General features: G+C 44.2%; 1 protein-coding gene across 12 annotated transcripts in view; it reads right to left on the bottom strand.

Moving 5' to 3' along the window:
- CSNK1G1 (casein kinase 1 gamma 1) overlaps window positions 1-14,217 on the bottom strand; it is a 168,863-nt gene that overhangs the window by 5,627 nt on the left and 149,019 nt on the right. For 10 of the 12 annotated variants that reach the window (XM_087856866.1, XM_087856864.1, XM_045810751.2 and 7 more), the window contains one exon: window positions 7,284-7,390. In XM_087856866.1, the coding sequence (XP_087712992.1) occupies window positions 7,284-7,390 (107 nt within the window). Of the gene's footprint in view, window positions 1-9; window positions 4,025-7,283; window positions 7,391-14,217 lie in introns of those variants that run through there. The other 2 variants (XM_087856867.1, XM_087856868.1) reach the window with 1 other exon arrangement.

The raw sequence follows: 14,217 nt of genomic DNA, 5'->3' as shown, positions 1-14,217 counted from the left end.
GGAGCACAAGGAACATCGCAAGTCAGTGCAGGAGGCCTGCAGCTTCCGTGGGCTTCTGCCTGCTTCTGCTTACTGCGGGGGTGGGGGGGGTGGATTCTCCCCCTGGCACCCACCCACAGGGCCACCCTCCATCTATGGCGCACACCCTGGAAGCGGTGGGCAGTGTCCGCCAGGAAAGGTAGTTGCTTCATTCCAATCCGCAGCTACCAAACCTCATCACCAAACGGCTGCAGGCCAGGCAGGGCCGGACAGGCATCTTTGGAAGGAGGAGGAAGCAGCTTGTGTCCTAGTCTCCCACACAGCCCACAGGGCTCATCTTTATCTAGAACCCAGGCTGGGGGTCCTTAGGGCTGCCTAGACTAGCCTGCATTGTCTGCCCCTTGAGACAGAGAGCAACGTGATTTAATGCGGCTTCAGCAGCCAGCGGGTATGGAGCTAAACAGAGGCGAACAAATCCCCCACAAAATATGACTGGAACTCTAGCAGGAGCTCGTGATGCTGCCTCTGAAGGATTAAGGATTCTCTCCATCCCATTTCGCCATTCCCACCCCTACCCAGCTACCCCGAGCAGGCAGAAGGAGCCCCGAATCTTATAAGAACTGTGAGCCCAGATCCCAACTGAAATCAGCACAGCCCGCTCTCGGGTCGCAGGGGGACCAGCGCCACACAGCCCAGGAGCTGACGTCGGCAAGCGTATGGCTGCAGGATCCCCGACTTAGTTACGGAGACTGCTGCTGCTGTGCCAGACAGGGTTAGAGGACTGGCCCTTGCGTAGGGTGGCCAGGCCTGCTCCCCTCACCCACCACCCACCCTGGGCAACAGCCACGGCTCCAGCACAGCCCTGAGCCCGAGCATCCCCTCCTTAACTCCTGTCTCTGGAATGGGGAACAGCTCTCGCTGAGGCAGTGACTAAGTCCAAAAGGGGGTGATGAGGGCGGTGGCATGACTGGTGCAAGAGAAATGTCCTTCCCAGGAAGCTGACACGTGGGAAATGAGGATGTGAGAGCCAGAAGGTGTGGATGAGTCAAAGATGCCAGATGGTGGAGGGGAGTCAAGCTGCAAACTTGACCCTTGAAAGGAAAATCTTTTGATGAAAACTCTCTGGTTCTCTTGCTTAAATCCCTCTGGCTTTAATGCCAGGGCCATTCATATGAAAATAAAGAACTGTTGCTTACTTCCCATGCCCCCAAATTCTCCACTGTAGCTAAAATTCTCTCCTTTTTCAGTCTGACCCCTTGGTATTTTGACACCCAATGGACAGGTTATTAAAAATTTGGAGGTCTCTTAGAATGCAGAGACAGACATTTATACAGGTAATGATAACCTTTAACCATATCTGGGTGAATCAAACATGAAAATTTTGCATGAAAACTCTGGAAACAGGACCTTCTTAAGGGGGTCTTAAAAAAGATTTTCTGAGGCTATCAGTGACATTTGTGAAATACTATTTTTTTAAGTTTATTTCCATAATCTCTACCCCAACATGGGGCTCAAACTCATGACCCCAAGATCAAGAACCACATGCTCTTCTGATTGAGCAGCCAGGTGCCCCATGAAATAGTATTAATGGTGTGAATATCGTCGCTGAACAAAGTGGCATGTGTATTTGGAGACTGAATAAATTCTTTTACATAAAAATGACCAATGCTTTTGATTGTTTAAGACTGTCTTCTCCTTGGAGAAGACTTCAAGAAAAAAATGGTCTTTTTCTATTATATATGCTTTAGAAAATGGACATTTCCAAGTTGAAAGTCCTGTAATTAATATTAAACAAGGCAAATTAAATCTCATGGGAGCACCAGTATTTCAACAGAGTTACCTGTTCCCTGTTAGCCATGATTTTCAGAGACATCACTAACATTTAAGTCCATTTCTATTTCTTCTTCTTATTTTTGGGGGGGTGCTAAAATGAGGATCTTGTGTTTTTAATAAGAGCAATCACAATGAAGTCTGAAATACTACTTTGGTCTATTTCAAATTCTACTATTTCATTTTACCTCCTTCAAGGCAAGTCCGAAGACTTAACGTCTGCTTACAAGCACATCATAACCTGAGGGGTCATGCTGAATTGACCTGACTGGAGGGGAATGTAAGGTGTGGTTTTTGAGGCCCGGGTGAATTTGTGCTAATTACTGTAGTTAACACTTCAGCAGTGGCAGAAGCTTTTCATAATTCCAGCCATGAGGAAACAGGTCCCACCATGTGCTCTTCCATCCTCTAGCTTCTGTGCTGACTACCTGCAACAGGGCCTATTAAACCGGGTCGGACCCCAGCCACGCCCAATGACTAACTCCATACAGATGTCTTACTCTCCGAAGAGAAGGATGGTGAGTGATGAGCCCTTCTTGTGTCGTAGGTTTTCTTCCAGTCGATTCTTTGATTGGATGTTGGAGTCAGCATCAATCTAGTCTCCCTACTCACAAGCCACCACGTGCTCTTCCCCCAGACCTGTGAGCCATCACCTTGCCCACACTGCTCTCTTGCTACGTCCTGGCCCTCTCCCCTTCTGCTATCTCTTTGCCAGGCTTCTCTTCCTGAGTGTACTTTTACATTCTTCCCTTGCTCTCATACCAGGCTCAAGCCCCACCGTATCCGTGAAATCTTTCTTGACCATTCCTGTCCATAGTGACCTCTTGGGGGATAATAACAAGTGTCCTGGAGAACTACTTGTCCTTTCCAGTATATATGTCTTATCTCTAGAACAGCTAGATGGCACCTAAACTTTTGGGGGACCCCCAAGAGTTCCAAGCAGAGTTGGATGAGTACATGGGAGGCCCCGTTTCTGCAGTCAGGATTATGCGACTGACACCTCACAGGAAAAAATAGACTATGACAATGTCAGATTTACACAGACATGTTTGCTAGATAAATAGGCCAAATGTACTCCTCAGTACTGTAGACTATAAATTCTGTTTCCATAAAACCCAATTGTTATCTTCCACATATCCCTGTCCCTGGGGAAACCCCGTAGGCAACTTGGCTTAGACGGCTGGGGTTCAGAAACTGGTGCCCAGCACAGTCCCTGAAGACAAATAGAAACAAGGTGATCCTATAGTCCAGCAGGCCGCTACCTCCCAGTAGAACATGACCCCATGCACGCAGACGACATGGGGGCGCTCCCACCCCAGACTGCAAAGGCCAACTAGCCCAGCAGCACCTGGAAGGTCACAGGCAGCGTCTAAGAAGAAAGCTGGCAAGGGGGCTCTTTCTTATAGCAAGAATGTGCCTCACTGAACGTGGATTCTTTAGGGCTTCCCCTTCCACATAGCTCCTATTATTCCTAAGAATGCATTCAGGGAACCTTTCCAGGAGTGGAAAGCCAATATGTCCAATATCTCATTAGCTGAGTCAGCCCTTGGCCCACTGAATGTACTCTGACAGGGGAAAAAAAAAGAAAGACAATAAACGAAAAACAAACAAAAAAACCCAAACAACAACAACAAAATGTCCATTTCTCCCCCCATGAAGGAGCTTTTTTTGACAGACTCATTCTACAGATGAAAGAACCAGCTGAATCAAAAAGAAAAGTCATGCATTTTTTCCAAAGCAGCCAATTTCCAGGTGAGAGACCGAGCCACAGAATGTGAGATTATCTGGCAACAACTGCCCTTGGTTTTGTGAAGGATAATCTAAAAAACTGATATAGTAACCTTGTCCTCCTGCTCCTGTCCCTCTCTGCCTGATATTCTCTGGTCTATCAACTTGGGAGACAATTCACTCAGCTAAAAATAGAAAGGAATTTTGGATACTGTGGGATATTGTTCTGACAGGAGGAGACAGCGATGAAATGGGTTTGAAAGGAAAGAAGGAACAGATTAATTCCTGGGTGTAGGCCTGCCCCATCCCCACCTTGTGGATCTAGTTCCCCAGTCTGGGTGGTTATGGCACAAGGCGGCGTAGGGAAGCCATTCAGTGTTCCTAAGGCATTTTGTTTGGCTTTGCCAATCCCAGCCTAGTCTGGTCCGCTCCCCTAGCATGTGGACTGGAGAGAGGGACTCACCACAGGTTGAGCATTTTCAGGCAGCTACAGAGTGTGTAAAGAGAAAAACACAGAAAGGAAGAGAGAAAGAGAGAGATATTAGTCCACAGAGGTGAGATGGAAGCGACTCCCTGTGCGCCATGCAAACATGCAGTATGTGTCTGTGTTTCGTTTCTTCCTCTGTCGAGGGAGGCTGAGTGCGCCCAGGCCACTGGGCCCCCACGCTAAGGTGGAGGGGGCAGGCGCCTGACAGAAGCATCGAGGAGGGAGCTGGATATCTCAGTGAGGGGTAAGGTAAAACAGAAAGAGTTGGTGGGAGCCCCAGAGTGGGTTTTCCTGGGCAATTTCCAGGAAGGTAGCGGGAGAAAGAGGAAACGATCCTGCCTATAAGAATTCGATCAAGCACCACGTGAGCCATTTTGGTTCCCACACAGTCTTACAGCACAATGTTAAGCTGACCTCCCAACTATTCTGAGGGAAGAGAAGTCCCTAGCCTTTCTGTAATTCCGACATGCCTGACCAAAGCAGCTGGCAGTTAGCTCTTCCTCTGGGGGGGCGGGGGAAGGCTTCACCAGCACTTTATTTTAGTAGGAGATAAGGCGGAGCAAGAAGGGTCACTGCTGCGGACTAAAGTAAAACTAGGGCCTACATCCCATTCTTGCTAATTCCCAGGAAAAACGAGATCCGCATCTGCTAAGTTAAAGCTAAAGTTGGTGGAAAACCAAAAACTCCTATTTTTACCATAACAAAAATCAACCAAAAAGCTGCCTTGCCTCACCACCCTTCTAATCATATTTAAACAAGGACATGTGTCCTGCAGCCAGAAGAAAAGGGCAGTTTGATGTTCATTTCGTATATAGAACAAAAAACCAAGGCCCTGTTCCCTCCTTTACACAAAACAAGCTCGGTGAGGAACCCAAACTCAAAAGCTTGGAAGTGAAGGTTTCATGTACCTCCCCAGTCCCTGGTTGAATCTTAACATAGGCAACAGCCCTCTTTTTCTCACAAGCAGGCTGCATGGACAAATGGCATCACAGCTGCGTGCAATGAGGGGTTGTTTGGGACGTCTCGTGCTTCTCTAGCTGCGACTTCTTCCCATGAAAATGACTGAGCAGGTGGGTTCATGGCTGCCCCCTCGCTCCCTCCAAAACACAGAGACGGAAGAAGAAACACACATGGCTAGGCTGACAGGTCCTGGGCAAGATGGGTCGGTAGCTCATGAAATCACGAGGGGAATCGGCACACAAAATGCCCTAAGCTTTGAGCTTTTGGATGACATTTGGTCAAACACAACTGTTCCCCTCTGGTCTCCACACATTTCAGAAGGCCCAAACCTGGGACCAGCGGCAAAGAGGCACAGTGGTCCTTTTCACATCCTAGCGTTTAGATTATACCAGCACAGAATTCACCACATTGCAATCTCTTTGTGTGAACAGCCCCTTATTTTACACATAGGACACAAATACCACACTCACATACACAATCAGTGTACACATTTACCAAAACGAAATGAGGGAATGGGTTCAAAAGATAAACCTGTATAGGACATACTGTAAGATGAAAGCCCATTCAATCTTGGTAGTCAAAATACACTATTAAATCCAGAACTAAATGCCTAGCCTTCCAAGTAATAGCCACAACATGAATTGGGAGTGAGGTGGGATGGGAATGGGTAATAGCCATCTCTCAAGCCCAGTGTTTCCATCAGAATATGCTTGGTGCCGTGATTCCCATCCTTGGCCACACAGAATCATCTGAACTTTAAAATTTCCTGATGCTCAGGCCATAATCCCCGATAAAATCAGAATCTCTGGGGCCAGGATTCAGATGTATGCATTTTTTAATATACCCCAGGTGATTCCAAAGTGTGGCCAAGGTCAAGAACCCATACTGTTTGTTTGGGAGAATGAAGTTTTGTCATGGAAGCTGAAAAACTAGGAGTACCATTAAAATCTCCAAAGTCTCTGAGAATAGAGAGCATGTCTCCTTACTAAAAATGGTCTCTTCCTGGCATTAAAAACTCCCCCTGCCTTCCTTACCTACCAACGCCTTATAGACACCAGGAGAGGAGCATCTGAAGCTGCCTACAGTCAGCAGGGACTTGACAAGACAGAGTCCAAGTCATCCTTGAGCTGCTTTTTATCTACTGGGTAGAAATCCCCAAATCCTGGCTTTCCAAGGAGAGGACCCCTTGGAAGCAAAGTGAGCTCATCATACGGGTGGGCAGGAGAGCAGAGGAGTGGGCAGGGGACAAGCACACAAAGTGTAGCTGAAAGAAAGACTGCGGGTCTTGACTGGCCTCCCACCACCTGACACCCAGAGGTGTAAGCACGTTCTGGCGGGTACTGAGGCCATCTGGGGGCTCAAGAGAGCATCTGGGACCCAGTATCACTATTTGGATGTCATATGCTTCTGAGAACAAGACACTGGGATGGCCTGAATGTTCTCAAAGAGTTTATAAGGAAGGTCAACCATATCAGGCTCGGCGGCAGTTACAGATTTGTAAAGGACTTCTCTCTCCCTACCTCATGTCTTCTTGGAGTTTAAGTCTGGATTGGAATTTGGGATGGGGCAAAAAGGGAAAGAAGCGATAGAAATGCTGCTTTTGCAGCAGCACTGGCAGTTACTCCCCCTCCTACCCCGTATGCTCAGAGTTTAACCACACGCCATGCAGAGAGCACCAAGGGGCCGGTGGTGTGGGCAGGGTAACACATTCACAGGCAAGAGAAGCAGAAAAGGGAGTGGACTCACCCCTCCCTAGTAGTGTGATTTCCTCTCCCCCCAAGACTCTTTTCCTCACAGGTGTAGAAACTAGCTTCCCTGACTTATTGGACTCTCTCTGATTCTAGAATCATTTAAGTGAGACACAATGGCCCTAAAACCCTTGCTCCAGGACGATACATGCAGAGTTCTTAGCCAAGAACCAGAAATCAAATGCTTTTCAGTATGGCCCACGATTTAAGATAAACGGATTTTTCTCTGTACCCCACAGGGAGCAAGAAGCTCCAGGGACCCAACGGGCTCAGGACTACTATCTGTTTTAGCTCTTATACCATGATTCTTTCAGTTCACTAGGTCTTTTGCCCCATGTGGACTAGAGAAATGTGATGGTCTTCCCAGGAATCACAGCTAAAGAAGGGCAGAAGCAGCCGTAAGGTACCATGCAAAAACTAAAATGGTCAAAGGAAGAAAGCTGGACACAAGCATGAGAAATCCAGTCTGAGATGAGCAGCACATAGAAAGGAAAAGACAGAGAAGATTTTTCAAGCCAGGACTCAAGAGCCCCCTTGAAAGATGAACGTACTTAGCTTCCTCGACTACCTCCACCTCGGCGTGAGCTGTGATTGGTGCATTGGAGTGGGCTCCCGTGGGGTCATCGACATTCAGCTCTCCATTGGTTGAGCTAACCACCTGAAACAGAAAGACGGAGTGTGACAGACACCATGGCAATAGGAGCTTCCTGCCAGTACCACAGAGGGTTCCTAGGGGAGATCTAGTCTCTGACTTAGGTACTAACCAGGCCGTGTCTGGAATGCTTATCTTCCTGAGCTGAGGGGCCAGATGTCCTCATTTAGGTAAGGTTCCCAGGACCATATCATGTGAGAACACAAAATGCAATATGTAATCATATAATAGTAACTTCCATACTGGATGCCTACTCTGTGTCCGCACAGAGTGTGTGTGTGTGTGTGTAAATTTAATCTTCACAAAAAGCCTGTGAAAGAGGTCATGTTACTCTCTTTAATTCTCCTTCTCTCAGTTTCTTATGCTAGAATTATAAATAGACCCAGTGATGATGTTGACAAAAAATTCTAAAAAGGAAATCAATAGTGGGCATCAGAAACTATAAGCAATCACACTTTCCTTCAGAAATTTCTTCATGGCTTTGACCGTTGGTCTGAAGTTACTCAAACACAAGACTGCTGCACCCTCTCTGCTGAGAGGGCAGACGGTAAGGAAGCGCTTTCCCTTGGAAGACCAGTCTTATTTCAACAACCTTTATTTCAGGTTCATTGTCATCCCATTTCTCACTGATGGTCCCCGAATTGTAACTGAAGGCTCTCACTCCTGTCATCTGGTTAATGTGGACCCGATCAGGCTTCTCTTGCTTGTGCAGCTGCTTCTGTCACCTGGTTTCATTTCCAGCACATGACTGCTGCTTATGTGGGTGCTGGGAAGTGGGAAAAGGGACCCCGCTGGACAAACCACTCTGCTGTTAAAGACCTTGGCTGAAACATGGGAGAGAACCACAAAATAGGATAAATGGTTCGGCTATCATATGCCCTTGGGTAAGTAACTTCATCTATTCGAGACCGTTTCTTACAGAGTGATGGGTGATGTGAGAATTACACAAGCAGATGGATGAGGTCGTGACTGGTACGATACCTGGCATACAACATGGGAGCAGAGCACACACAATAACTAAGATATGGGCTCCAGGGTTAGTCAGCCCTGGGTTTGAACCCTCGCTCCACCACTTACTTGCTGTGGGTCCTTGGGCAAGATCCTCAATCTTTCTATGCCTGAGCTTCCTAAGTAAAATGGGGAAGCAATGCTGCTTACCTAACAGGGTTACCGTGCAGATAAGCCCAGTGCCATGGTAAATTGTAATGGCTCAGTGAGTGTTCCTACTACTGTTATTCTCCCTCCATAAACGTTTATTCTTATCGCCCTCTAGATCTGGGGTCCTCATCAGCAGCTTATTTGAAAAAATGTCAACATAGTCATAAAAAGGTGGACAGGAGGCAATATTTAGAGTAAGGGCTCTTTGGGGTATTTATTCAAAGAATAAAGGGCTCACTAGGTAAACACCACTTAGTAGCAGTCTCTACTTACCATTATTTCTAAACCAGAAACATTTATTGTTCTTATTGATAATACACGCTTTAAAAAAATGGAAACAATGCTGTATGGTTACTCAAAGACACCTACAACATTAAATGTGGACTCACCCAAGGGATCTGGGAGTGATCAAATTTAGCACCTTTCATTAATGGAACCACTCAACCTTATTTATCTCCTGACATAATAAATATTATATAACATTATGTAATATCCTTGCCAAAAAAAAAAAAAAGGTTTTACCTGAATCTAAGTATGATGGAAAAAACAAAACAACAAAAAAAACAGACAAACCCAAAATGTGGGACTTTCTATAGGACAGCAAGCCTGGCCTCTTCAAAAAAGACTTCTCTGAAAAACTTTTTCTTCCCCTTTTAGCACAGGGGTGAGTGTTACAGGCTAAAAGAGATTAAACGACTAAGAGACTGAAAGAGACTAAAGGGGGGGCGCCTGGGTGGCGCAGTCGTTAAGCGTCTGCCTTCGGCTCAGGGCGTGATCCCGGCGTTCTGGGATCGAGCCCCACATCAGGCTCCTCCGCTGGGAGCCTACATCTTCCTCTCCCACTCCCCCTGCTTGTGTTCCCTCTCTCACTGGCTGTCTCTCTGTCAAAATAAATAAATAAAATCTTTAAAAAAAAAAAAGAAAGAAAGAAAGAGACTAAAGGGGCATAAAAACTAAATGCAAATGCAAACCTCAATTAGGTCCTGGACCCTAAAGAATTAATTTGGGGGACAACTGGAAATGTGATAAGGACTGTAGATTAGACATTATGGAATTATTATTCAATTTCTTAGATATGACAATGGTATTGATTACATGCAGGATGTCTTCGTTCTTAGGACACGTCAACTAAAGTATTGTGAGATAAAATGCAATGATGTTTACAATTTACTTTCAAATACTTTAGCACACACTCTCCCCTCGCCTCCCACACCACCGCCACAGAATGAAAGACATGTGGCAAAATCTTAATAATCATTCATCTACGTTAAGGATACGCACGGGTTCATTTCACCATCACCACCACCACCACAACTAACTTCTTCATAAATTTGAAAATTTCAAAATAAGAAGTTAGGGCAATAAACAGCAAAAACAAAATTGATGAGTGATGGTTTACAGATTAGAGAAGCACAGCTCTTCATGCTAACGCTGCTGTTAACTTCCTTGGCCCACATTTATTTCCTGGGGCACATTCTGGCTGCAGGCGGGCGATCATGCTGGTGAATTCATTCTGTCAGCACAAGGGCCAGAGAAGAAATCACTTTTAGTTTCTTAATGAACAATTCAGGAGCTGGACAAGTGTTAAAGAAAATGGCTTGACCTCTACTGGTACAAACAAAGCAGGAGTCAGCAAGCATCACCACTGCCAACTACTTGATGACTTTGGGTCATGGCTCCTGTCCACAGTGTTTCGCATGTTGTCGGCTCTCTAATTTCTCTTTGCTATGAACTGCCAATTGGCCCATAAAGAAGAGGCTATCTCCATTTTACAGACTGGGCATCTTGTCCATATCAATGAGTACCTGGTCTCAAATGAATCAGGCACAAATGGGAATGTAATCACTAGGTGTCTAACTTTTAACCTAACTATACCTAAAATACCCTACTAATCTAGGTCTTTTGAGCAACCACTTTGGAGGCTGGGGTGTGACTGCTGCCTAGACGTGCAGTAGGATAAACGCTCCTGTCGGTGACCAGAGAGCCGGACTCCAGGCCTCTCTCCATATCAACTTCCTTTGGGAGCCCTGGTTTCTAATTCTGTAAGACCAGGCCGACAGCCTGGGTCCTATCTACTGCATAAATACTACGGCAGTTAAATACACGGATGTTGAGGGAAATTGTAAAAAACAAAAAACAATCCCCCCCCACAAAAAACCCCCCAAAACACCCTTGTGAATGTAATGAATTATTAGTATTTTAAGCATTATCATTTTTATACCTTTCTACTGAATTTTCAGTATAATTTCATTAACAAATAAGCTTATTTGTGCACCTGGAATGCTGAAAGTTACTTTGCTTTAATCACTACTACAATTAATCCGACATTCCTCTGGCTATTATCACGTAAGACCAAAGTAATAAATATCTTTAAGGACTAACCTGAAAGAGATTAAGGTGAAGTACTATTTTGAACTTTAGTCCTTAATATTGGTAACATCTCTTTTAATAAGTAATTTAATATTTTAAGTAAAAAATTTGAGTTCCTAAACCCCATTTTTCAAAACATGACCATGAAGAAAAATGAGTTATGTACCAAACGAAGAAATATATTAGCTGATAACCAACATTTCAATCCTCCTTCTCACAACTAACATACGTGGTAATTTTGCACTTCAGCTTCCCTACCTATAAAATGGGAATACTACTGACCGCAACAAGAACTGTAATTAAGAATTATAAAGATCTGAGCACAGTAAATATTAGTTAAATGTCAATCTTAAGTCTCATGCCTTTGCTTGGTCCTAGAGCTTTCTAGACATTTCCTACATATTTTAATTTAAACAACTTTGGAGCCATCTTTTTGAAAGAGAAAAATACACTGCCTTCTTGAATTTAGATCTTCCACATGTGGAAGATCCGTGGAAACAGTGGCAGGATGGGAAGCATGGGGGCGGGGGCGGGGGGGTATCTGCTATTAAACAGGTTAGAATGGGAGTGTGCGTGTGCCTTACCAGAGCAAACTCTGTTCATCTTGGTGCTCTGCACTCCCTACCAGGGTTGTGGTGTCTGCAGGTCATTCAGGTAGGCTAAGCATGGTTTGACCACATTACCTTTGGGAAGTGAGACAACTTGAAAATATGTGGGCATCTGTTGTGTTAGAAAAGTACGGCCGATCTCGTTTGCAAAAAGCATAGCCTTTATGAGTAGACACACACCGGGGCTACAATGAAAGAGGCAGATGTACTGAGGAGCACCGGAGCGTAACGTAGTATCAGGGAAATGGTACACTTGCCTGTCCCGTATGCAGGTGTCAAGGAAGCAGAACTAAGTTTACAGGGAGTAGAGGGAGGCTGTATTTTCCAAAAGTGCTGCCAGAGACTCTAATTGACTCCAATTTTAAAGACAACCCCTCACAATGGACAACAGGAAGCACTGTCCAAATGAGCACCTGTGTTCTAGGAACACAAATTTAGTAAACTGTCCAGATATGCCTGATTATGAGGTATTTTCCTTTTAAAATTATTTAATCTTTGCATTTTCCCCTAATTAAAAAGCATGTTTATTGTAAAAAATTAGAATATTAAAAGAGACTACATAAAAAGTCCAAGTTTCCAGTGACATCATCATATGTACACGACTAGTGGGAAATCCAGTATATCTTCCTTGAGAACAAGGTTATTCAAAGTATTTACATAAAAGGCAAGTAGTAAATGTTTTAGGCTTTGTGGACTATACAGTCTGTGTGGAAACTACTCAACTCTGCCACTGCAGCATGAAAGCAGATGTACACAATATGTAAACAAATGAGTGTACTTATGTTCTAATAAAACTTTATTTATAAAAATAGGCAGAAGGTGGGATGTGGCCCACTGGTTGTGTTTGCCCTCCCCTACTCCATATCGTTTCTTTTTTTTCTTCTGCATACACTAACATGATATGTATGTTATCCCTCTTATATATGTATATTTGCGTATATGTGTGAAAATAAAAATGGGGCCAAATTTCATATATTATTCTACAAGTTGCTTTTTCCACAACACATCCAGAAGTGGAATTACTGGGTTGCATGGTAGTTCTATGTTTTATTTTTTGAACAATGTTTTCTACCATTTTAACCTCTCTCTTTGCGCTACTTTCTGAGAGACTTCCTTATGACTTTATCTTCAAAACCCTTGAATTTTAATTTTTCTTATGTTTTTAATTTCCAAGAACTCTCTCTCTTTTTTTTCTTGGTTTGCTCTTAGAATGTTCCTTTTAAAAATAGCATTCTGGGGTGCATGGCTGAGGTTATGATCCCAGGGTCATAAGATCAAGCCCTGTGTTGGGCTCTGCACTGGGCATGGAGCCTGCTAAAGAGTCTCTCTCTTGAAAAAAAAAAAAAAAAAAAAAAGAGTCTCTCTCTTGGAGCGCCTGGGTGGCTCAGTCAGTTAAGCATCTGACTCTTGATTTCAGTTCAGGTCATGATCTCAGGGTTGTGAGATCGAGCCCAGTATTGGGGGCTCCATGCTCAGCAGGGAGTCTGCTTGAGATTCTTTCTCTCCCTTCTCCCCTCCCCCACCCACCCCCATTCTCTCTATATAAAAAAGTAAAAACGAAAAAATAAATAAAAGTGGGAGACTGCAAGGAGTACAGGGGTGGGACTTTTAAGTATGGATCACACATTCATTTACTGTCCCTTTTCTTCAATACAGCTCCCCACCCCCAAAAGTGACTCATATCCCCCAATTTATAGACCCTCTATTTTGCCCTTACCAAAGAATACATCTTTGGTCTTTGCTGGGAAGGGGGAGAGCATCTAGGGACCTCTGGCTTCTTAGAAAACAGACTTTTAACCACTCTTCTTTATTTTAGCACATAGCCCTCCCACCTACTTCCCCTGATAGAGGGCCAACTTCTGAGTCTTTGGGAGATCACCCAGTGAAAATAGGTTCTATTGGCTCAGGATTCCGTTTTCTTGGGACTCCTAAGTCATTGAATAATTGCCCACGTGCTTTCTAGCATCCAATATTCTGTTGCTGTTGCCTCTTCTGTTTTCTCCATCCTTCTATGGATTCACGCCTTTCAAAAAAAATCTCTTTATCATTCTTGTAGTGCTGTTTCAGAGGAGGTGAGAACAGATCTGTGCGTTCAATCCATCACTTTTACCTAGATGTTCCTGTGAGGTTTTTTAATTTTTTTTTCTAACAGAACCACAGCTGTCTCCCGACTTCCTGTGAATAACACAATCTTTAGTGAATCGCTCTATGTAAAAAACATATTCTAGACAATCAAGCCTATCACGATGCATTTCTACATGCAAAAGGTTTGTCTATCCCTTTATATGATTTGGTGGCTCTGGGTTTACTTGTGTGCCCCAACTGGTGGTATCACTTAACAGTCTGAGAGACATATTTGGATTAAGATTATTAAAACAGAGATATGAAAGAAAAGTAGAGACACAGATGTTCTTAAGTACTAGAGACAACAGAGCTTCAAAACAGTCCAAATGAAATCAGAAATAATTCTCTAAGACCACACTTACTCCAGAAGGAAAAAAGAAACAGCCCAACTTCTTGGGGACCCACTCAGAAATGGTTGACTTGGACCAATTAACATTCTCGCCTTATCTGCTAAGGCACATACCACCATGGAATGAGCTAAATATGCAGTCCCTTATCCGAAAAATACTTATTTTACACATTTCAAGTCTTTAAAATTCACATACTTGACACTAACATACTTCTATCTTGATG

This window comes from Ursus americanus, chromosome 28 (assembly GCF_024610735.1).
Source record: "Ursus americanus isolate L20-20 chromosome 28, mUrsAme1.1.p, whole genome shotgun sequence".
NCBI lineage: Eukaryota > Metazoa > Chordata > Mammalia > Carnivora > Ursidae > Ursus > Ursus americanus.
Note: the sequence above shows the minus strand (reverse complement) of the source record. Positions and strands in the feature narration are given on the sequence as shown.